Source organism: Chlorocebus sabaeus, chromosome 14, assembly GCF_047675955.1.
Source record: "Chlorocebus sabaeus isolate Y175 chromosome 14, mChlSab1.0.hap1, whole genome shotgun sequence".
In the NCBI taxonomy this organism is placed as follows: domain Eukaryota; kingdom Metazoa; phylum Chordata; class Mammalia; order Primates; family Cercopithecidae; genus Chlorocebus; species Chlorocebus sabaeus.
In genome coordinates, this window is record NC_132917.1 from 93,055,699 (window position 1) to 93,081,662 (window position 25,964).

The following is a 25,964-nucleotide window of genomic DNA, read 5'->3' on the forward strand; positions in this document are numbered from 1 at the left end:
CTGTAGCTAGCCTTCTTATTTTCTTAAATTCTTCCTGATGAGCATAGATTTTTAATTCTGATAAAGTCTCATTTTTTAATTTAACGGTTAAAAAAAATGGTTTTTAATTTAATTTGTGTCCTAAGAAATTAGCCCGTCCCGTGTCATTAAAATATTTTCCCGTTTTCTTCTAGAAGAGTAACAGTTGAAGCTTTTCCATTAGGTCTGTAATCCATCTTGAATTAATGATTGTGAGATGTGCAACAAAAGTCTAGATGATTTTTTTTCTACACATTTATCCAGTTGTCCCAGTACTATTTATTAAAAAGACTATCCTTTCTTCATGTAAGCCTTGGTGCCTTTGTCAAAAATCAACTGACCACACATGCATGGGTTTATTCCTGGACTCTATTTTACTACCTTGATGGATTTCTCTATCCTTATGCCAATACCACACTGTCTGGATTGCTGTAATCTGAAATAATTATGTCTTGAAATCAGTAAAAATCAACGAATTTTATTTTATTGAGAGATAATTCACATACCATATTGAAGTACAGTTAGATTTTGAGATACTCACCACCATCCAATTTAGGGAAATTTTCATCACCGCACAACGAAACCCCAAACCCATTAGCAGTCAGTTCCTACTTTCCCCCTCCTCTAACCTCTGACAAACACTGATCTACTTTCCGCCTCTATGGACTTGTCTATTCTGGACCTTTCGTATAAACAAAATTATACAGTATGTGGTCTTTTGTGATCGGCTTCTTTCACTTAACATAATGCTTTCAAGGTTCATCCATGTTGTAACTACAAGAATGTTAAGGATCTTCTAGGTCTTTAGCTTTTCCATATACATTTTAGAATCAACTTAACTGTTGTATTTTTTAAAAGTCAGCTAGAATTATAATTGGGATTGCACTGAATCTATTTATCGGACTGGGAAACTGACAGCTGAATACTGAGAGTTCCAATTCAGACACATGTTCTATCTGTACATGTACTTATTCTACAATTTATTTCTGCGTTGTTTCATAGTCTTCATCACAGAGCTTTTACACATTTTTGATTAAACTTATTCTAAGTATTTTATTTTTGAAGGTATGGTAAATAACATTTTAAACTTCACCTTCAATTGTTTTCAGTTAATATGCAGAAAAACAACTGATTTCTGTACATTGGACCTACACCCTATGACTGTCACAGTCACTTGTTAGTTCTACTGTACTTTTTCTTTTCTGTAGACTCCTTGGGATTTTCCATACATAACCTTTTGCCTGCGAATAAACAGTTTTACTTCCTTCTTTCCACACGTTCTTTTACATTCTTTGGAGTTCTGTTTTGCCTCTCTGCACTGGGTAGGACCTCCCAAACAATGCAGAATCAAAGTGGTGTGTACATGCCCTCGTACTTTATCCCTAATCTTGAGAAGAAAGTGTTCACTATTTCACCATTAAATAGAATGTAACTGTGAAGTGTTTTCATACCATTTTAGAATTGGTTTGCTGAGGCTTTTTGTTATTTGTACCTACTTGAGATACTTAAGTCATTTTTTAATTCTTTCTTCTTTTATTTGCACTATTTTATTTATTTGTTTGTTTATTTATTTATTCATTCATTCATTCATTTAGAGATAGAGTCTTGTTCTGCTGTCCAGGCTGGAGTGCAGTGGCTTGGCTCACTGCAAACTCTGCCTCCTGGGTTCATGTGATTCTCCTGTCTCCACCTCCTGAGTAGCTGGGATTACACGCACATACCACCACGCCCGGATAATTTTTGTAGTTTTAGTCAAGAGGGGGTTTTGCCATGTTGGCCAGGCTGGTCTCGAACTCCTGACCTCAGGTGATCTGCCTGCCTTGGTCTCCCAAAGTGCTGGGATTACAGGCATGAGCCACGGCACCCAGCCTTATTTGTACTATTTTAATATGATGAATTATACTGAGTGATTTTCGGAATGTTAAAACAGCCTTGCAACCCTGGGATAAAGTCCACTGGATTATTATTGTCTTTCTGTTTTGCTAGATTTTATTTGCTAATATTTTTAAAGAATTTTTGTATGTCCAATCATTAATGATATATTGGTCTATAATTGGTCTATAAGTTTTGGTCTATAATTTTTTCTTGAATGTCTGTTAGACTTTGACATTTCAGTTGTATTGGCCTTTTAAGTACTCCCACCCCTTTCACATTCTAAAGATTTCGTGTAAAATTAGAATATTTCTTCCTTAAGTATTCGAAAGAACTCACTAGTGAATCCATTTGGGCCTGATACTTTATAGGAAGATTTTAAAATAAAATTTAAAAAAAAATTCTAATCAATCAGAGCTATTCAGACTTAGTGGCACAGAGTTAGAATTAAGATTGGGTTGTTATATGTATTTTTCAATGAACTTGTCTGTGTCATCCAGATTGCCCAATTTATTACTATAAAGTTGTTCATAATATTCCCTTATTTACCTTTTTTACCATAGTAATGTCCTATCATTTCCAACATTAGAAGTTTGTCTTACTGTACTACAGTTGACCTTTGAATAATATGGGTTTGAACTGCTCAGGTCCACCTACATGCAAGTTTTTTTTCAATAAAAGTTACACCATATATGTCTGCCTTTCCTGCCTCCCCTTTCCTTCCACCTAGTAACATTTACTTTGCTCTACCTACTTTATTGTAAGAATACAGTACAAAATACATATAACATACAAAATAGGTGATAACTATGTTAACGGTAAGGCTTCTGGTCAACAGTTGGCTATCAGTAGTGAAGTCTGGGAGAGTCAAAAGTGATAAGTAGATGTGGAACTGCTCAGGAGGTTGGCGCCCCTAACCCTACATTGTTCAAGGGTCCACTGTAGTTTCTCTTCATTTTTGGTTTAGTGTAGCTAGAGGTTGAGCCACTCTTCGCTAATCTTTTCAAAGTAATTACTTTCAGATTTGATGATTTTTTTTCTATTTATTTTCCTGTTTTCTATTTCATTGATATATTAGGGAACCAAAACAAAAAGTGAAAAAGAATGTTACTAAGAGAAGCAAAAGAGGACAAAAAAATGAAACAAAGATAAAATTACCCTCAACATCTGAGTTACTTATTGATGTTGCCTTAACAGATGCTTAATTAGATTATAATAAAATTAATAAAATGAGAAAATTCTATGTAGAATAGAAAGAATGAAAAATACCATTAAAACTAAGTAGAAATGCTTTGAGTGTGACCAGAAATTACAGGTGTGCATACTTTAAAAAGATCAAAAAGATGTAGCTCAAAGAAACTCAGCAATCAAGATGAACATTATTTAGCAGCTAAGCACAATATACATCAAACCATTCTTATGAAAAACAGTGTAACCATTTCAACACTTTACGAAATGCGTAACAAGCTCAAACGAGTAACAAAAGCTCAAACTACAATAGTCTTGAAAATTTCATCACTGACCTTTTTGTTACTGTCTACCAAAATAAGGTTTCTGAAGATAAAAGTTTTGAAAATATTTTACAGGAAGAAAACAATGTAGGTGACCATGCATCACTGGTAAGGGTACAATATTTCTGTTACAATATGTACAATGGTCATTTAAAAAGAAAACATATTACTCACTTAAATTTTCAGAAGTTACCATGAATTCTTCAATTTCATCATCAGAATCATCTATTAAGGGCATGAAGGCATATCTATAGCAAAAACAAGGAGTAGTTTTACTAGTATGTTTAAACTTGTTCAATTTTCAGTTTATATCTAAAAGCCATTGTATAAAAAATCTACATTTAAAAATTTTCTTATACTTTAAAATAATGAAAACGTGATTATTTTACTTTCAAATTAGCTAAAATCATTATGAAGAAATTGTGAAACTGGAGCTCTCAAACCCTGTTTGTAAAAGCCTAAGTGGGTAAAATCTTTCTGCAAAGCAATTTTGCAATATTTAATGTTGAGGGAAGGGAACTTTCTGCTGTTTCTTTCTCCACGTCAGGTTTACCTCTCTGCCCACCTCTTGTCAGTCTATTCCCTAAAAAAAGAAAAGTTGTCAATCTGATTGGCAAAAATAAAGCCCACTGAATGGGCCACATTTCCTATATGATAAGATCAAAATACTGCTGATGGAGCGTGAATCAAGACAACCTTTCTAGGGGGTCATTTGGCAATAGCCATTAAAGTAAAAATTCATTTACCTTACATTACACTAACAAAAGTTTGCCAAGATGATGTCCAACAGCATTCTGAAAACATTATTAACAGCAAAAAACTATTTTTTAAACAAAATGTCTAATAACCAGGGACTGCTTATATAAACTACATTACATTCATGTTATGAAATGCCATTAAACCTTTAAAAGTAATGTGGTAGATCTACATATGCTGATATGGAAAGACAGTTTTTTTTCTTTTTTGAGACAGTGTCTGGCTCTGTTGCCCAAAATGGAGTGCAGTAGCAATGGCATGATCTCAGTTCACTGCAACCTCCACCTCCTGGGCTCAGGCCATCCTCCCACCTCAGCCTCCCAAGTAGCTGGTAGTACAGGCACATACCACCACACCCAGGTAATTTTTGTATTGTTTTTGTAGAGACGGGGTGTTTCGCCTTGTTGCCCAGGCTGGTCTCGAATTCCTGGGCTCAAGTGATAACACCCGCCTTGGTCTCCCAAAGTGCTGGGATGATAGGCGTGACCTTAAACAGAAAGGTACAGAACAGTATGTACATGTATATGTACATGTATATGTATATGTATATGTATATGTATGTGTGTGTGTATATATATGTATCATTGCATAATTTTAAAAAGGACAGGAAAAACATATACTGATACAGGTTAAGTAGCCTTTATGCAAAATGCTTGAGACCAGAAGTATTTTTAGTTTTGGATGTTTTAGATTTTGGAATATTTGCATTATCCTTACCAGTTGAGCATCCCAAATCTGAAAATCTGAAATTCAGAATGTTCCAATGAGCACTTCCTTTGAGTATCCTGTTCGTACTCAAAAAGTTTTGGATTTTGGATGTGGAATCTGTACATACTTTTTCATTTTTTCCTAAAGGTTGCACAAGAACTTAAGTTCTTTCCTTGGCGCAAAGGGATAAAGCAAGGAAGCTGAGGCTTCCCATCACATGCAGGCTCAAGTACAACTTTCTGAACTTGACACTGAAGTCTTTTGTCATTTTGGCCATACTTCTCCCTTCCAGCTTGATCTCCCTCCAATATGAGTATGCGGTATTAACCAAACTGCCTGTCTCACTGGCCTCCAAAGCATCTCACGTCTTTCCCACCACCCCAGAAAATGGACATACTTTCCCAGTTCAGTCATTCACTATCCTATTCCTTTCCTCAAGGTGTAATATAAGCGCTGTCTTTTCAGGAAGTCTTCCTCAACCCTCTTCCATCTTCCCCTGGACTAGTCTATACATCTCTTTTTTCACTGTCTTGCATTTGTTTTGCTTATCTCCCTACTTGACTGTATACTCCTTAAAAGCAAGGACTACTCCCCCGGTTTCTATAAACGCGTTCTTGACACTAGAGAAAGTGATCAACAAATCCTTGCCGACCTGAAATGTCCTATGTTTGGTACCTCTGATTGTTTGCTGATGGTCTCCACAAAAACATGATTACAATAAGGATAAGCGAAAAAAGGAAGCTCCAAAATGCATCGTCAACCCAGCGTTCCATCCAGTCCTAAAATAAGGACAATTAAAGCATGAAAAGTTAATTTTCTGATAAGTATATAGGTTTCCCATTCAAATAGCGTGCAATGACAAGTACTAAAGAAATCTTTCCAACCAGTAAGTCTTCCAAACAAACAAGAATATATTTTTTCAGTAAACCTACATTGTTCAAAATGTTTCTAAAGGGCTTTTTAATGTTACAAATATTCCCTGCCACAAAATTTTGGGATTAACAGAAAGATTTCAAAATCGAAAAATGCAAAACATATACTTAGGATTTCAAGTGGCAAATACTAAGGTCAGAAGGCCCACCCTCTTCTTTTATCAAATTGTCTCTAAGGCAGCAAAAGCTCTCGATTATCAGACGGCTTTTTGTGATTATTTATGTAGCACTAGAGACTAGCTCCAAATCTCAAGAAATCCCCAAAAGAGGATCTTTCATATTCTAAGTCTAAGAAATATATCTTCTTCCAACATGGAAACCCACAGAAAACATGGCTTGACTTGGGTGGCTGAGGCAGAGAATTGCTTGAACCCGGGAGTCGGAGGTTGCAGTAAGCTGAGATCGCGTCACTGCACTCCAGACTGGGTGACAGAGCGAGACTCGTCTCAAAAAAAAAGAAAACATCACTCGAATGCCCATACTGAATACACGATCCTAGAAACATGACAGTCTTAAGATTTCCAGTCCCATCTAGATACAAACCACTCAATTTCATGGTGTGCAGGAAGAAAAGGATTCCTCTCAGGATATATAGGAAGAGAATTTATTTTCAAAATATATTTTTAAAACTTGAGAAAAGCGCATAATGGGAAAAGGAGATTTAGGAGGTACTTTTTCAGAATCACTTGGAGAGTTAAAAGTTGTTTTTTTTTTTTTGAGACGGAGTCTCGCTCTCTCGCCCAGGCTGGAGTGCAGTGGCGCAATCTCAGCTCACTGCAAGCTCCGCCTACCCGGTTCACGCCATTCTCCTGCCTCAGCCTCCCAAGTAGCTGGGACTACAGGCGCCGCCACCAGGCCCGGCTAGTTTTTTGTATTTTCAGTAGAGACGGGGTTTCACTGTGTTAGCCAGGATGGTCTCCATCTCCTGACCTCGCGATCCGCCCGCCTCGGCCTCCCAAAGTGCTGAGATTACAGGCGTGAGCCGCCGCGCCCGGCCAAAAGTTTTTATAACTCTGTAAAAAATAGTTCAAAGTAAAAAGAAAATCTCCATTAAAATCACCTCTATTTGCAAGCATAAACTAAATTCTTCAAAATTCTACAAAATAGTATAAATAAAAATAACAACTGTTTAAATAGGAAGGTTATACTTACTGACTGGCATTTTGCAATTCGAAATGTCTTAGTTGTCCACCCCATAAACACTATAGAAGCTGAAACACACACAAAAAGTCACCTTGAAGGAATATAACAATACTAAGATAATTTACTATGAGAAAAATTAAATAGCTTACCCAGCACAGCAAAGATCAGAGTATTTTTAAAGTGTCTATATAATGAAAATTTCACAGTGTTCTTTCTTAGCCTTAGAGTCTTCATAGTTTGTGCCAAACTAATAAAAATGTGAAAAAGTTAAGGAAAAACATTCCAAGTAATAATAAGTGGTTTAAAAAAAAAACAAAAAGAATCTTCTACTGTGTTTCCGAAGTCAGTACTGCTAAATACAGTTCCCAAAATTTGAAGCTAATAAAAACACAGAAAATGTTATCTTGGCCAATATTGTACAATCATTATACTTTATCACAACTTTTCTTTTACAATTTACCACTGTCTGAATTAAGAACAAACTCCAAGGAAAAAGCACGGAGGACCCATGATGCATTCCACCAATGCGACGCACCCGCAACACCAGATAGAGCAGTGCACGCGCTAAAACCCCTCCCAGTGAGACACTCTCTACAGATCACATTGTGACAGGCCATTTGGCTTGTGCTTTTCTGGCTCTATTTCTGTCTTATTTTGTTCTTTCTAGTCTATTCTCATTTTATTCTTTGAATAACCATAATTAAGAAGTTAGGTTATCTACCAATTCTATTTTATAAATTTTAAAACTGAAAAACGTCAGATAAAACAAATCTCGGCTTCGCTAAGGGCTTTATTTGAAAGACCACTGCAATGGGGGAGGATTATTGCAACAGGAAGAATACTACGACTGTAAGATCTGCAAGAGTCTCAGAGGTCGGGCAGAAAAGGGTTTTTCTTTTATACAGCACAGCAAACAAGGCTAGAAAGCAGTAGGTGTGGGGAGTGAGTGGTGGGACTAGACACATTGATCAGGGAATGTCTTTTCTTGAGGCCTACAGATTCTCGGGAGGGCTGTGTGTTGGCTCAGGCTGACAGTGTGTCAACGTTTATGGCCCCGGAGGAAGAATACTTACAGTTTGGTTCAGTCACTGTTTTGTTCAGATCGATCAGTGGATATAAAGAGTTCATCTAATCATTCATGATGCAAGGAATGGGAAATCGGAGGGTCTGTGCCCGGCCTTGTCACAGGTAGACAAGGGGGCCTCCAGGAGTCTTATCTAAGTCCGGTGGGGAAGGGGGTTCTCTGCGGTAAGTCTTTTCTCGGAACACAAATAGGGAAGGGGGTTTGGTGGGGGGTGTCTTAATCTTGGCTGTTTTCCAGGAGGACAGGGCTCAGGTAAAGTTCAACATTGCCAAGGATGAAGAAGCAAAAAGAGACTTTTCCACTGACTCCTCAGCAGTGAAACAGAATTCAAGTCAGCTCTCTCTGCTCTTAAATGAGAAATTCCTTCCTCTGGAGTAGACCAACAAGCTCGTTTACGAACCAAACACTAAAAATAACAGCGCTGAGCAACAGAATGGATGTGGCAAGTTTTAAAAATTATAAATGTCATTAATCAAAAACTTCATTTTACTATTGAAGCTACTTTAGTACTTCAGTACAAAACTGCTTTTTAATCTTCTAAATGACCAACAAATTACAAAAGAGGATCCATTTCTAAAGTAATACAATACAACCAATTCAGGTTACTATGAGAACTTTAAAAATGCAAATATACTTTATTCCTTAAACACATCAAAACATATACTTTTAAAACTTCCTGACTAAAACCAAATTTCTAGGATTAAAAAAAAATATCTGGTCTGGTTTAATAATTCAAAAAAAAATGTTTTTAAGCTAAGGAATAAAAAGCAAATTCGAAATTGCCTAAGCCTCCACTTACCAAGACACTGTTAAATTTAGGGAAAGTGTAAATATTCCTGCCATGGAAGGAAAGTAGTCATGAAAGCAAATAGCCCTTCTGATTTTGAAGTGAGAGCGCGCTGCTATGGTAGGAAAAGGATATCCACCAGCACAAGCCAGAGTCAAGGAGAGAGAGGGGGAGGCTGGCCAGAAGAACAAGATCAGAATCACGCGCCTGCAGCAAAACAGCAAAAGAAGAAAAAAAAACAAAACAAAAGAAAACAAAAGAAAAGAGAAACAAGAAGAAAAAAAAGGGGAGGAAGGGCCACAGGAGAAAGGCTAAGGCTATGGCTTTTGAATTTTTCAGCCTATTTTTTTTCCTATGACTTCAGAATTAGATTCTTAGAGGATTGGTTATATTAAGTTCATCAAAATCAAAGGAAGCAGGGTCATTTTCCAAAGCACTCAATTGTATATGTATTTAGTTCTGCTTTTTTTCCTTGTCATTTATACCATTTAGGAAATCTGCTATCTTTCTGTATAGAGAAAGCAGACGTTTCATTTTAGTGATAAAAATTACCAAACAGCAATCTGAAAGCAAACTTCACAAATTCAGGCTCATGCAGAAATAGATACTAGACTTCCCTTGTCTCACCATGAAACACTAAACAAGATCTTTTACATTCTAGATTTGACTATTTCTTGAAACATTTTCATTACAATATTCACAATTAAGCAAACTAAGTCTTTTATGTGTTTTCCTTATTTTCCTACCCCAATCTGGCTAATCAGATACTGGAATATGTGAAAGTCAGTGGTGTCCATAAAGGTAATAAATTACCCTCACTCAAATCCAGATGGATTAGAACCGTTAGAGCTGCTTTTCTTTGGAATTTTCTGCCAAGCTGCATTACTGAGTGTTTTTCCCAATGAACTACCTTGTGGATGGTTAAGAACAAGAAATTGGCAGGGCACGGTGGCTCATGCCTGTAATCCCAGCACTTTGGGAGGCTGAGGCAGGCGGATCATGAGATCAAGAGATCAAGACCGTCCTGGCCAACATGGTGAAACACCATCTCTACTAAAAATACAAAACATTAGCTGGGCGCGGTGGCACGCGCCTGTAGTCCCAGCTACTCAGGAGGCTGAAGCAGGAGAATCGCTTGAACCTGGGAGGTGAAGGTTGCAGTGAGTCGAGATTGCGCTACTGCACTCCAACCTGGCGACACAGCGAGACTCCGTTTAAAAAAAAAAAAAAAGGCCGGGCGCGGTGGCTCAAGCCTGTAATCCCAGCACTTTGGGAGGCGGAGACGGGTGGATCACGAGGTCAGGAGATCGAGACCATCCTGGCTAACACGGTGAAACCCCGTCTCTACTAAATATTACAAAAAACTAGCCGGGCGAGGTGGCGGGTGCCTGTAGTCCCAGCTACTCGGGAGGCTGAGGCAGGAGAATGGCGTAAACCCGGGAGGCGGAGCTTGCAGTGAGCCGAGATCTGGCCACTGCACTCCAGCCTGGGCGACAGAGCAAGACTCCGTCTCAAAAAAAAAAAAAAAAAAAAAAAAGAACAAGAAATCTTTGAAATAAGTATCTATAAATTGTCAGAAAAGATAGTTATTTTTTAGAAAAACACCGTCTGCAGCTTAATTAACTGAATGAAGGACCATACTCCCTAACTTGTTAACGTTCCAAGCATACACAGCTTTTAGAAACAAGACAATTCTAAATTGAATAGATATCATCAGCTCATTTTCTAAACATATAATGCCAGAAAATAAGACACTAAGGTCTAAAGATAATCTGAGGTCAACAGGCAGGTTCATCTCCACTGTAATTCTGCCTATCCCAACGCAAGGTATGTTGATACCTCCTGCCCGTTCTCAAGGCAGGAGGGCCCCCCTAACAAGCGGTCCTGTAGGACCTACAGCCTTTGTGGTGATTATTCTTACCACTGGAACACTGCTCACATGTAGAACTGAGGAACAGACATCACATATTTAGCAAATGAATGTCTTTAATTTTTTTAATATAGAAAATATGAAAATGACACCAGAGGAAGATATTTATATCACTTTCTGAGAAAATCAGATTTATTTAACTATAATTTTATTCAACAAACTTGGGATTCTAAACTAGTAGCTCTGAACAAAATAGAATATGCTTTTTTCAACAAGTTCAGTCGGAAACAACTCTTTAAATCAGTTATTATTCCCTAAGTAGGCTCCTCAGACTCCTAAGATGTCCACAGATATAATTTGGGGGTCTTTAACTGCCCTGTCATATGCAAAGCTCCTTGTGTGTGTCTGTGTTCTGTGGAGAGAGGCTCCACAGCTGTTAGCAGATTTTCCAAAGCATGTCTGATCCTAGTACCCAAACAAGGTTAAGAATCACTGCTTTGACGAGTAAGGATAATGAATTAGAAAATTTTGGTTTGTAGCACTCTTCATAGGCTTTTTAAGTTGGAAGCATATTGAGAATTCACAAACAGGGAATTCAAAGAATAGGCAGACCTGGCTTAGAAAACAACCCACAAGGGGCTCAGAAAAGCCCATGAGGAATGCTACATTTGCTAGCACACCTGAAAAATGGGAGACCTTCCTTCTAGGGCATAGTGATGAGATCCAAGCCCTCTGGCCCTTCCTATGAGACACATAGATGAGAAAATGGAAAAAGATACAAGAAAAACAATTTTTTAAAAAAATTGATGTCAAAAAGCTAAAGACACAAGTATCAAAAACAGTGGAAACAAAGAACTTGGCAAAAAATGAAACCTATCTAACAGGAAAGCATTTCCAAGAGGACATAAATATAATAGAAACAGGTCCAAAGAATGTTCTGGAAGATGCATAACCCTGCATTCCACTCTGGTCAGTCACATTTTCTCTTGAATTCCTCCCATTTCCACAAGTGCCCCCAAGGAGAAAAAAGCAATGGGGATTCCCCACACTCAACTTGAGTCATCGAATCAGAGAAGACCCTCGAGGATCCAGTCCCTACTGCCTCTAAAACTTCTCCTGCAATATGGCTGCAGCCCCTAAACCTTCTCTGAACCTGCTTCTTCCACCCATTTCCAGCAAGTCTATTGTGTGGGCTCTTCTTCCCATATCCCCTACCCTACTTCTGACCCTCACTATCTCTTCTTCGGACCACTGCAAAGGCAAAGGAATACTGACTCACCTTCCGGCCTCTAGACTCTCCTTTTCCATGTCATCTTCTTCTGTCACCAGAGTTCTCACTTACACAGGTTTCATCACATTACTCACCTGTGTAGCTTCAATTCCTCTCCAGCCCCTGCCTCCGGAAGGCACTCAGCTCTTGAGCGTGCCCTGCCACCCTTCCCTGAACCACCTGCCAAGGCTCTCCCATTGCACATCCACCCAGAGGCAGGCTTCCCTGGACATTCTGCCACTGTCCCCCGTTTCCCTGCTTCAACTATTTGCTCCCCTCCATTCTTCCTAGAATACCTCTTCCCTAATTACCTTCTTATTAATTGTAAACCCCTACTTGTCTTCCCAGTCTCAATTTAAATGCTGCCATCTCTGTTAAGTCTTTCCTGATTTTTATGCCAGCATTAACTTCTCTCTTCCTCTGTTGGCACAGCACCTCTCTAAGATGGCAACTACTACTGCTATATTGACGCTAGTTATGTATCTGTCTCCCCTACAAGACTGTGAATGCCTTAAATTTGGGGACATCTTTTTCACCTATGCCTCATCAGTATGGGGCACATACTGAGAATAAGCACTAACTGTATGCTAAACAATATAGAAAAAATAAAGATATTCCTTGTTTGGGGAGTTGCTACTTTTTTGCCTTCAAGTGAACCCTCGTATTAAGGTAACAAAAATGCATAACTATATTTCTTTCTATCGTTATTACAAATTACATGTAATCTGACTTTAATGATAAACAAACTATTTTGAAGGACACAGTAAAGGATATGAACCACACAAAAATGGAGTCAATAACTGCTAAAATAATGTCATCAAGAACAACAGCTAAATGGTTAGAACCCTGAAAGATAAAAATAGGGGAAGAAACCTGAATGTAAGAGTTTCATTGCACTATAGCAATTATCATTTGATGAAGAAAAATAATTTAGCTTATCTCTTCGATTTACAAAGCCACATAAAAGATTTAATTTCCTAAAAGGATTGTGTTTAAGCACATGGAAATGACCTGTTTTTTGATAGCAACAATTGCTAATTTATGTGATGACAGCAACATAAAACAGTATTACGTAATGGCAAATAAAAAGCATCATGTCCCCAACCTCACTAACACCAGCCATTTCAATCTCTCTCCTCCATACCAAACCGACAGCCAGGGCTATTAATGAAATGAACTCCTGATCTTTTCTGACTGTGTTGTGAAGGGACACAAAAAAAGTGAAGGGGGGATCCATGTTAGACATTTACTCTGACTAGTCATGTTTAAAAGTCACTAAGATGTTGGCTATGTAAATTTTTTTTTTTTTCTTTTGAGTCAGAGTTTTGTACTTGTCGCCCAGGCTGGAGTGCAATGGCGCGATCTCAGCTCACTGCAACCTCTGCCTCCCAGGTTCAAGCCATTCTCCTGCTTCAGCCTCCTAAGTAGCTAGGATTACAGGCGTGTGCCACCAAGCTATGTACGATTTTAAAGGAATACAATATATATAGCGTATTACATATGGGATATTTATCTTTTCTATTTCTTTCTGGCAAATATTTATTTATTATTATTATATGAATGCGGAGTTCTTCATAATTATACAAAGGTGAAAATAAATATACTCAAAGACTAAAAGAGCATCTAACACTGAATACGGGTGTATCAAAGACAACAAGGAGAAGAATGGGGCTTTTTAGCATTACTGGATAAATATTTATGATCTGATTTATACAGCTAATCCAAAAGATATTTTAGGTAAAATGACAAAGGTCTTTGGATTAGGTAAGACATAATAAGCTTCTTAATCACTCAGTCCTCAATCATTTATTCAAAAAACTGAAGCAACCATGCATGGTAACTCACATCTGTAATCCCAATACTTTGGGAGGCTGAGGTAAGAAGATCACTTGAGGCCAGCCAGGAACTCAAGACCAGCTTGGGCAACATAGTGAGACCCTGTCTCTACAAAAAATACAAAAATTAGCTGGGTGTGGTGGCCTGTACCTGTAGTCCCAGCTACTCAGGAGACTGAGGTGGGAGGATTGCTTAAGCCTAGGAGCTGGAGGCTGCAGTGAGCCATGATCATGCCACTGCACCACTGCACCACTGCACCACTGCACCCCAGCCTGGGCAACAGAGCAAGACCCTGTCTCCAAAACCAACCAACCAACCAACCAACCAACCAACCAACCAACCAACCAGACAACCAAACAAAAAACCGCACAAAATAAAAGTAAAAAAACTGAAGCTAGAAATCTAGGCGTCTTTGCAGACATAAATACTGACACTTCTCTAAGAGACTAAAGTGCTGCTGCCCACATCCAGAGTCATCTTCCCCTTGAACATCACTTCCTCTTGGCTCTTTCAATGGCGGGGTCTACAGAATCCTCAAAATAGCTAGTCCCCAAGAGTCAGAGAAAATGAATAAACAAATGAGACTTAAAAGAGTGATGAAATGTACTGTATATATACCTGAAGGGTGTAATTAACTTTCTGTTCACTGGATACATTTTAAAATCCAGGGTTAAGAATGACATTAAGGTATACCAGCTGCATAATGACAAAGACAAATGTTCTCTATGAAGAACAACCATGAACATTTCTGGGATGGGACTGATACCTGCAATGATATCAAGCGGTGCCTTCGCAATCAGTCATATCATTTTAAGAAGCACTCTGGCTAGCCTTTGCCTTTCAGGAAGTATTTTAAAAGGGAAACATTCCATAGAAGAAAAGTTCAAATTGGGCCTTTTTCACAAGTTTCTATCTAAAAATTCATCTCAGGAGATACAAAGTAAGACCACACTTCACAGCAATAACAAAAAGGGGTGGTAGAATTATGTAGTTTTTACCCCAATGACTCTCATCACGCCTTCAACAGCTGCAAAGATCAAGTAGAGAAGCCCCAATCCGATCACCCGGTGCATGACTGTTCCCAAACGAGGCCTGGAACCAGGAAGAGGAAACAGAGAAAGAAGAAAAAGCATGGGTGAGTAAAATGCACCTGAATACAGAAACCGGCACCATTTCCACCACCAGGAAGTCACTACCTAATCACATCACTCTGTTCCCAGCTCTGAGGTACTCTGTTTTAGGAAACAGGCCCAGGAACAAAGGGTCTCTTTCTCTAGGACCTGAAGCTATACTGATGCCTGTGAAGCAATATTTGCAGGCCACAAAGGTGCCAGAGGATTTTGCTGCTGAAATTCAAGCGATGGAATGAATATAATTCAGGTACTGTTTCTGTAGAATGGAAGAGTAGGTTTGATGAAATCTAGGAAGGTAAATGCCAACTTCTAAGTGCCACTGGCAGAGAGTCTAACTTAATTCTTCCCGAGGTCTGTCTTTTCAGAGATACTTATCTCATGACTTGGGCAGAGAAAGAGCAGGACATGAGGAGACACAACTCCATGACCTCCTTTCTGATCACCGGCCCTCAACCAGAACAGGAGTGCTAACAGAATTTAATTTTCATTCCTTAAACTGAAAGAGTTAAAATAACATTTTTGGGCCAGGCACAGTGGCTCATGCCTATAATCCTGGCACCTTGGGGGGCCAAGGTACACAGATCACTTGAGCTCAGGAGTTTGAGACCAAACTAGCCAACATGGTGAAACCCCGTCTCTACTAAAAAATACAAAAAATTAGCCAGGGGTAGTGGCTCCTACTCGGGAGGCTGAGGCACGAGAATCGCTTGAACTTGGGAGGCAGAGGTTGCAGTGAGCCAAGATCATACCACTGCACTCCAGCCTGAGCGACAGAGTAAGACTTTGTCTCCAAAAAATAAAAAAAAAAAATTTTTAAATACATTTTTGGCTCTTTCAAAATATAAATGAGTTGGGAAAATACAAAGATGGTGTTTTTTGCAATTAATAATTTAAAATAGAATAATTTCATGATATTTGCAAATCAGAATTTATTGCACATACATTTTAGGCTGCTCAAACCCCCCCTCTCAGAGTAATTAGAAGAAAAAAACTGGTTTAAGAAAAATATTTAAGATAGTCATTTCAAAACAAAATATAAGTAAAAAAATAAATTAATGGTCATAGCTCATATTTAATTAAGACTACTTACCTAATCTAAGGAATCTAAATTCTGACTCATTATAACCAACTAACCAGAACCTCCAAATAACCAGAACTGTTACTGCTCTCACTTTATGAGTTGAGCCAAGCAAGCTAACAGTGAAGGGATTCATTTAAAAAGGGTTTGTGTCTATACTCATTCATTTAATCTTCTGTTCCTTTCACAGTAACAACACTGCACCTGTTGGTATCTGATGTTCATAACCAGAGCTGTGAAAGGTACTGCAAGATTCCTCAGCAAAACGCCTTCGTTTCTTACACTGTACTAAGAACACAAAAGCATTTGAGAAAGAATCTCCAGTAAAAGTTCAGGGGGACAAAGGCTTCCAGGCTAAAATCCTGCTAACTCCCCAACTCCCAGCTCACAAGCAAATGGGCACACACACAGGAGGAGAGCCTAGGGGTGCGAGTCACAGAGCAGAGGCCTGAGCCTGGGCACCCGAGGGCTGGAGCTCAGGAACACAGGAGGCTGCAGCAGAGGAAGCTGGGGAGGAGTAGCCAGTGATGTGAGGGGATAGAAGATGAGCTCCCGGAAACCAGGCAAAGCTGGCACTCCTTAACTAAAGCTGCTCACGGGACAGCTGGACGAGGGCTGAGCGGGGCCATGTGATACAGCAGGGGAAGGTCATGATGGCCTTGACGAGAGCAGTCTCAATAGAGCAATACTGGGGAGGCTGAGGTACAGACTACTCATGTGAGAAGTTATGCCGCACAGGGGAAAGGTGAATGAGGCAGAAGCGGAGGAGAGGCCCATGTCGGGTGGAGGGAGGGCTTCACTTTAACAAAATGGTAGAAATAACGAGATGCTGACGGGGGTGACCCACCAGAGAGGAGAGCGGATGATGCAAGAAAAAACGAAACAGAGCACTAGGACAGTTTCCCTCACCACTGAGCGGGCACAAAGGCAGGGGCGGCCTGGGACTATCAAGAAGAGGAAAGCGGTAGATGCGGTCCAGATGTGGGGGAAACGACAAGGGCTGGGGGCACAGATGCGGTGGAATTCCCCTCTGATGGCTTCTACTTCCTCAGTGAAAAAAACCTAAGGTCAGCTGAGAGAAGGGTAGAGTCTGAGAGGTCTGAGAGAGAAGGGGTACAATGGTCTTCCGCAGACAGGAGAGTGAGAAAATAGTGGCGAGGGGATTTACTACAACTGCCAGCAGCACTGAGGGCGCACGTGAAGTTTACGGTCATGAATGGCAAGTGGGCCCCCTCAGTGTGGTCCGGGGCTCTTTTTGGGCAAATTCCCCTGCTCAGGTGGGAGCCTGAGGCAGAAGGAAAGCTGGACTTAGCAAGGCTGGAGTTCTGTCAAGAAGGTTGACAAAGAGAAAGGGATCTTTGGGTGTCAGTGTCCTACTGGACCAGGGAATCCAAGCAAAAGGAAGAAGGTAATGATACAAGATGGGGAAGGACAACGGAAGGTGCCAGGGTCAAAAGGCTGGAGGCCAAAGTACAGTCAAAAAAGACTGAAGCTGACATGTTAGAGAAAGTAACAGGAAACAGAGAAGGTGACAGTTGAAAAGTGGATTGCTTAAAATTGAGACTTTGAAGAGGGTACAGTTATACATATAATAAAGTCTAGAAAATGATACTGGGAATCAGTAGCTGAAACGTGGTGACAAACAAGAGCAGGAGAGGTGGGGAGGTGAGAGCAGCTTACTTAAAGGGTCATCCACATGGCTCCTGAGACCCCAGGGCCTTCTGACAGATGAAATGCTGAGGACGACACCTGTGAAGCCAGTGCCCACAGAGCTGAGGGATGAGGGAGGGTCTGGAAGCTCACAGTAACCACAGTAAGATGCAGCGGGTGATCCAGCCTGAAGAGTGAGCTTCTGGGAATCAGGGTTTTAGGAAAGAAGCAGGAAGAAAGTTCTGAAAAACGCAACAAGGATAGATATCAAGTTCTCCCCTAGTTGTGCCCAGTGATTCACAGGTGAGAGGAGGAAAAGACCCGCCAGAGAGGGTCCTCGGGGGACAGACAGGTTTCAGTCAGTTCTGCTGACTCAGTGTTTAATCCACTCTCTTCCAACACTCAAACAGGACCATAAAAACTTAATGGTACCATCTAAAAAACAGAAAAGGGTTGGAAAATGGTTTGAGTCACTTCAGATTTTCCATTATCCTTAAAGTTGATTATTTATTCATCTAACTATATAAAGTTATCGAAATACAAATTCAGGGTCTTTATTGGAAGATAACATAAAATAGCAAGTATGTGGAAATCTTTTAAAAATGTGTTCTTGTAGATTTTTCCCGAAGGGATTTGTACTACAATACTTAGAAGTTCCATTTTCACAAAGGTCGTAACGTAGACGGACTGAATCACTGGGCTAGGACCCAGCACCTCTCCACGCTCCCGTACTTACTTCACAATGCCATAGCCCAGGCTCACAATGATCACGAGCAGGCGAGCCAGCGTCCGCTTCATCGCAGAAATCAGCTCCGCACATATCAATAAGCCTTGGGCTGAGGAAGAAAAAAATAATTCGCTTCGTGTACATCTGGAAGCCTGCCAACCACGATTCTCAACAACATGTCCTGGGTATAACTACATTTGGACTTCAGACTAATCAGCCACATTTGATTTAAAAGTTATCGTATCCAACTGATGCTTGAAAACTTCAGTGAAAGATTCACACTCTCCTAAAGAATTCACTCCCTTTCTATCTAATCAGCTCCACTGGGCACGGCTTTCTTCTATCAGCCTGAACGCTGTCTCCCTGAGTTTCCCTCTGTTCTTGTTCTTTACAGAACTCTCTCTCTTCTTGTCCCGTAAATATTTAAAAACCATAACGTCCTCTAGAGTTCTCTTTTCTCCAGGGTCTCCTCCTCATGTATTCATTTAAAATGTACTGATATGCTCCTACTGCGTGGCTATAATAGTGAAAAAGACATCTTGATCCTTGCCTTCACAGAGCTTGTACTCCGGTTAGGCTAAGTAAACAGAACTCAGTGTGGTACGAGCTAGAGGTAACACAGCATCCCTCCAGACTTGGAAGAAGGCCAGTCTCATCTACACCGGGGGAAGCTAGAATTGGGTCCCGAAAAACTCAGAAAAAGTGACATCTAAATCAGAACGTGAAGGCTAAGTAGGAGTTAAGTTTTGGGGGGTGGGGAATGACAAAGCAAAGAACACAGCACGTGCAAAGGCAGAGAAGAAATAGAGGAAAACCAAACTATGTTGCAAGAAGTAAGTTCATTATGCCTGCAGCAGACAGTGTAATGGTAGATGTCAAGAAAAGAGGCTGGTCATAAAGGCAGGGACCAGTCATGCAGTTTGGAGCCCCTGTCATGGAGTCTGGACTCGATGTTAAGGGCAGTGGGAAGTCAACAACAATAAACAAAGGAACAAAGGAGGGACTGGTAAACTATGGCCCATGGGCCACATCTGGCCCTACATCTGATCTGTGTTTGAACATGAAGTTTTATGGGAACACAGCAATGCTCATTTGTTTGCATGTTGTCTACGGCTGATTTTATGCTTCGATGGCAAGGGTGAATAGTTACAACAGAGACCATATGACCTGCAAAGCCAAAAATACTTACTCTGTGGCCTTGACAGAAAAAACTCTGCTGACTGCTGGAATAAAATGGATGGCTTTATTTTATCAAGATTGCTCTACCTACAATGGTTTGGAGAGGAACAAAACTGCAGGCAAGGAAAATGCTCAAGAGACTATTCCAGAAAACTAAGACATGATGAGAGTACCGGCAGTGATGATGGAGAGAAGCAGAAAGATATTCAGAAAGATATTCAGAAAATATGGTGGCAAAACCAGTTGTGAATCCACCTGATGTTTTCAGTTCACATTGTTTTCAGCTCCAAAACACAAAAAACTAGCCGGGCGAGGTGGCGGGCGCCTGTAGTCCCAGCTACTCGGGAGGCTGAGGCAGGAGAATGGCGTAAACCCGGGAGGCGGAGCTTGCAGTGAGCTGAGATCCGGCCACTGCACTCCAGCCCGGGCGACAGAGCAAGACTCCGTCTCAAAAAAAAAAAAAAAAAAAAAAAAAAAAAGGAACCCACAAGAAACCTTGTCAAATGCCTCGAAGATAGATCTAGAACTACAGGCAGAGAAGGAAGCCAAGAAAGATGGCCCTGAGGTCTTTCCTGGTAGTATCATGCAGCAAGAGGAACACCTGGAAGGGCAGCAAGTGTGGACTGGGGCAAGGTCGCCATACAAAGGCAGAAAGGATGAGCTCCATTTTTGCCATACAGAGGCTGAGAAGACTGCAAGGCATTGAGCAGCTATTTAGTAGGTGACTGGATACACCTACTCTACACCTGGGGGAGCTAGAATTGGGTCCCGAAAAACTCAGAAAAAGTGACATCTAAGTCAGAAATTGAAGGCTAAGTAGGAGTTAAGTTTTGGGGGGTGGGGGATAACAAAGCAAAGAACACAGCACGTGCAAAGGCACAGAGAAGAAAAGAGGAAAACCAAACTATGTTGCAAGAAGTAAGTTCATTATGCCTACAGCAGACAGTGTAATGGTAGATGTCAAGAAAAGAGGCTGGTCATAAAGGCAGGGACCAGTTGTGCAGTTTGGAGCCCCCGTCATGGAGTCTGGACTCGATGTTAAGGGCAGTGGGAAGTCAACAACAATAAACAACGGAACAAAGGAGGGACTGGTAAACTATGTCTGTAGCTCAGGATAAGAGAGCTCCACGGGAGAGAAAGCTTCAGGAGGAAAACAATGGATGAGCTCTGCAAAAGAGTGCAGAATGTGAAGAAGGGGTTTATGATCACAAATGTTGAGGGATGCGTGTGCTGTCAATCCTTCCACAGGCTGTCTATACTCCTCTTGAGGTAATGTGACTACAACCTTTCTGGTACAGTGTGACCTGTACAGCAAGATTCTCAACTCCTTCCAGGCTCCCGCTGCAATATAAGGTTGTGGGAGCTTCTGGGAGGCAACCACCCTATTATTGCCTATGTTGAGTGTGCTTTTCATCAGCTTCAATTTTTAAATTCGTTTTAAAACTTTTCCATTGGTATTTTTGCAAGCTGTACTCTAAACCTAAGTTCAAGATCTTACCCATTAAATTTCACCGTTCTATTCATCATGTCAACTCTCTTGCCTCTCATCATGTATCTTCAAGTGAAAAAGGTCTATCTAAAATGATTCTCTATGCCTCAAAGTATTTACGACCCTGGCCGGCCTCACATCATCCACAAAATTTAAGAGAATGCTGTCTACATAGTCACACAATAAATGTTAGTTGAACAAACCAACAGATTCGCAACAAGAATAAACCAGCAACAAGGTCTAAAATCTGAGAGAGACGCCATTCAAAGCCTCCTAGCTCAATGGTTCTCAATCCTAGATGCATATTAGAATCACCTGGAAGCCTCTACACAGCCCCAATTCCTAGGTCTGCCCTAATCAGAATCTCTGGCACTGGTACCATTTTAAAGTTCTTCAAGTGATGCTGATGCAAAACTAGGGATGAGAACCATTGCTCCAGATGGGTGCTGTCCCACAGACCCTTTTGCAATGATGGAAGTGGTCTACCTCTGTGCTGTCCAATAATACAGCAGTCACTTGTCACCTGTGGTTACTGAGCACTTGAGATGCAGCCAGAATAACTGAGGAACTTAATTTTTAATTTAATTTAATTTTACTTAAGTACCCAGATGTGGCTTGTGGCTACCACAGAAAACAGCACAGGTCTAGACTGACCAGTGATTATTTCCATGAACTCTTTAGACATGGCTCCACCACCCATTTTCAGCTCATCTTGTCCACAAGAAGTCACGAGAGGCCTTGTCAAATGCCTTGAAGAAGTCAGCTATACCAAGTTCACAACATCTTCCTAACTGTCAATCTAGCATCCCAAAACAAAAAAATTAGTCTGACATGATCTATTCTTAATGTACCCATGTCGGGTCCTAACAATCAATGCTTCTCATCCTTCTAATGATTTTTCTAAATTTGATGCTTCAAGATCAATGCTAGGCAATAAAGCCCCTGTCCCAGAAATCCCACCTGGGAAAATTAGAAAGGACCTCAGTTCCTGCTCACCTCTCCGATTGGACAGGACTCCTCAAAGACCCTGACAGCGGTCTGGGTGTCTCTTCCAAGTCCTCCAGTGCCATCTTGGACAGCCTAGATTCCCTGAGGATGGCAAATGGCCTCTCATCTCTTCATGGATCTCAGGTTTTCGCTGCTCCACACTAAAGTGCATGCCACCCTTTACCCTCACCAAACAAGAGATCACCACCACTGACAGCAAAGCATCAGAACTGCCTTCTCTACGTTCCGGAATGCTTCAATTCTAAGCAGCAGACCTACCCTTCCTTCATCATCTGGTTTAGAGCATGCACACATGCACGCACGCACGCACGCGCACACAAACACCATAAAAAACTTCATACAGAGTAGCAATATTTCTAATATGCATCCTGGATGTCTGTCCTTTCTTTGTTCTTTGGTACCTGTCCTTTTAAACTTTTTATCTGGGGAAATTTCAAATATTCCCCAAAAGAGAGAAAGCAATATAATGATTTCCCATGTACCCATCATGCAGCTTCAATAATTAGCAACATTATGGCAAATTTGTTTCATCTATAGTTCAATTCCTTTTTTTTTCTAGAGTATTTTAAAATAAGTAACAGATACATAGTGCCAGCTACTCCAGAGGCTGAGGTGGGCAGATCATTTGGGCCTGGAGGTCAAGGCTGCAGTGAGCCAAAATCATACCCATGCACTCCAATCCGGGCAACAGACTGTCAATCAATCAGTGAATCAATCACAGACAAAACCATGCCCTTTGCAAATCTGCATCAAGACCATTTGTAACTGGTCACTCAGAAGTACACTCTCCAGCACCTTCAACCCCTTTGAGCACTCTCTTTCCAAGGGTTCGGTGGGAGAGTTGTACCTCTACTTCTCTGGCCTGAAATCTACTTTCTAGAAGTCTGGGGCACACATCTGAGGATGCCCAGCTGTACGGCCTCCCTGCTTCACATACTCCACTCTGTAAACTGTGATGGTGCCTCCACTGGTCATATGAAGATCTCTGCGGGAGTAACGAGGTGGGGAGAGCACAAGGAGGCTGCAGGCACCATCCATTCCAGCACCCCTGATTTTACTCCCTATGGCCAATTTCCTTTCTTTTCTTTTTTGAAGGAGAAGGAAAAGAAGATGTAGGGGGAAGGAGAAATATGTTAACAGGATTGACAGCACCTGAAGTCTCCCTGTCCAGAACTTTGTGCTGTTTTAATCCAAGTTGAACCTTAGGAAATGGGACTTTTATTTTTCCCAGGAGGAAAGTGAGGGGAAAGTTAGCAAGAAGGAAGACATAACAAAGAGAAGACACATGCTCGGCCAGATCAGAGGCCTACTCTGACATTCTTTTCTTGGCTTTCCTTCTCTTCATCTATAATATGCCTGTTTCCAAACCACTGTTCAGAGGGGGGCCTCCCACCGCTCTGCTCATAAATGCTGGGGAACTCTTAGATCATACTGTATTTACAGACAGTCAGAAAACTTACTTGACAGTCCAGTGTTGCTGATGTTTTGGTATTCACTATAAAAAACTGCTTTTTCAAGCATTCCCAGGAAAATAACAGCTGCAATCCAGAACTGGATTCTTAATATGTCTTTCCAATAACAGGCAGACCACATCAGCCAGAGTATGCCATAGAATATATAAACAATACACATCACCATGTAAAACTGCAGGGAGAGAAGCAATTTTAGTCAGTGAAGCCTTTTGATCATTTGGAAGCTGGCACTTCTACATTCAAGTAGCCAACCCTTCATTTTCCAGTCACTCTGGAACCAGAAAGAGAGGATATGTCAAAGCATTAACTACTGAGGAATTACTGCCACAAAGCTCTTAGGGTATAAAATTCATTTTTTAAAAATGAAAAAATGACGAGAAATACTCACAATCATTAGGGGCCAATCTGATGCAGAGATATATCCATGAGGCCCAATCATAGAAAGAGAAACTGGGATAGAGAAGAAGAGAGAGTTAATTGTCAGTCTTAAGTCTTTAAATGTAAGTTCATTTCCCAGAAGGCTCCAAGAATAACAAACCACACTAACAAATGTAGCACATACATGGTATTGGACAATTAGTAATTGTTTGATTATGTAACCTTACCAAGATACCTTCACTGTAAGACCAAAAACTCTAAAACTGCTAGAAGAAAACATAGGGAGAACACTACACAATACCGGTCTGAGCAATGATTTTTTGGATTTGATCCCAAAAGCACAGGCAACAAAAGCAAAAATAGACAAATGGGATTACATCAATATAAAAAGCTTCTTTGCAGCAAAGGAAACAACAGTAGACATAGACAACTTAAGACCGGGAGATAAAATTTGCAAGCCATATATCCAAGAAGGAGTTAATATCCAAAATATATAAGCTCAAACAACTCAATAGCAAGAAAACAAAAAACTCAGTTAAAAGAATGGGCAAGGGGCCAGGCGTGACAGCTCACACCTGTAATCCCAGCACTTTGGGAGGCCAAGGTGGGCGGATCACTTGAGGTCAGGAGATTGAGACCAGCCTGACCAACACGGTGAAACCCTGTCTCAACTAAAAACAGAAAAATTAGCCAGGTGTGGTGGCATGCACCTGTAATCCCAGCTACTTGAGAAGCTGAGGCAGGAGAATCACTTGAACCCGGGAGGTGGAGGTTGCAGTGAGCTGAGATCATGCCACTGTACTCCAGCCTGGGCAAGAGTGAGTTCTTGTCTCAAGGAAGGAAAAAAAAAAAAAAGGCAAGGGACCTAAATAGACATTTCTCAAAATAATACATATCAATGAGCAACAGATATTAATATATGAAAAATGCTCAACATCACTAGTCATTAGAGAAATGCAAATTAAAACCCTAATATCATTTCACACCTGTCAGAATGAGTTTTATCAAAAAGATGAAAGACAGTAAGTGCTGATGAAGATGTGGAGAAAAGGGATGCTTTGCACACTGTTGGTGAAAATGTCAATTAGTACAGCTATTATAAAAAACAGTATGGAAGGTTCTCAGAAAATAAAAACAGAATTACCATATAGTCCAGTAATCTCACTTTACTATTTATCCAAAAGATCTAAAATCAGTTTGTCAAAAAGCTGTCTGCACCCGCATGTTCACTGCAGCAGTATGAACAGCAGCTAAGTTATGGCATCAATGTAAGTGTCCATCAACAGATGACTGGATGAAGAAAATGTCTATACATACACAATGAAATACTATTCAGTCTTTAAAAAGAAGAAAATTCTGTCATTTGCAACAACATGGATGGAACTGGAAAACATCGTGCTGAGTGAAATGAGTCAGGCACAGAAAGACAAATACTGCACATTTTCACTTATATGTGGAATCTAAAGCAATCAAACTTGTAAAACGAGAGCAGAATGGTGGGTACAGAGGCTGGGGGGTAGGAGGCATGGGCAGATGATGGTCCAAGGATAAAAAAAAATCTCAGACAAGAGGAATAAGTTTTTTCTTTTGAGTTCCACTGCACAGCATGGTGAAGTTAATAGAGTACTGTATGTTTCAAAATTGCTAGGAGTACATTTCAAATGTTCTCACCACAAAAAATGTTAAGCATTTGGGGTGAAGAATATGTTAACTAGTTTGATTTAATTATTCCACACTGTATTTCTAGATTATAACATCACTTTGTACCCCATACATTTATATCATAATAATTGTCAATTTACAAAAAAAAGAATAAAAGAGATACCTTTATTTGTATCCACACTATTCTAAAAACTTGTGCCAAATCTGGTCACACACAAGAGCACAGTAGTCCCAGCTACCAAACAAGAACTCAGACTGGCCCCCTTGCTAATTCACTGATCTCACTGGGACCTTCTTCCTTGTCATAACTTGGAATAAATTACCAAACTCACAAATCTAGGTTGAGTTTTGTCTGAGACAGCAATAATAAACCAAGTGCCAAGTACAGTGCAAAACATGCA

The 25,964-nt window shown here is 40.4% G+C and overlaps 1 protein-coding gene across 5 annotated transcripts in view; it reads right to left on the reverse strand.

Annotated features, from left to right (window-relative positions):
• Positions 1-25,964, reverse strand: part of TMEM87B (transmembrane protein 87B) — a 61,804-nt gene that overhangs the window by 12,122 nt on the left and 23,718 nt on the right. For 3 of the 5 annotated variants that reach the window (XM_073023158.1, XM_073023159.1, XM_073023160.1), the window contains exons 7-15: positions 23,912-23,973; positions 23,512-23,695; positions 18,385-18,484; positions 14,786-14,879; positions 12,724-12,797; positions 7,090-7,196; positions 6,950-7,008; positions 5,541-5,644; positions 3,576-3,649 (exon numbers count right to left, since the gene is read on the reverse strand). In XM_073023158.1, coding sequence (XP_072879259.1) covers positions 3,576-3,649; positions 5,541-5,644; positions 6,950-7,008; positions 7,090-7,196; positions 12,724-12,797; positions 14,786-14,879; positions 18,385-18,484; positions 23,512-23,695; positions 23,912-23,973 — 858 coding nt within the window. Of the gene's footprint in view, positions 1-3,575; positions 3,650-5,540; positions 5,645-6,727; positions 6,811-6,949; positions 7,009-7,089; positions 7,199-8,946; positions 9,019-12,723; positions 12,798-14,785; positions 14,880-18,384; positions 18,485-23,511; positions 23,696-23,911; positions 23,974-25,964 lie in introns of those variants that run through there. The other 2 variants (XM_073023161.1, XM_008008379.3) reach the window with 2 other exon arrangements.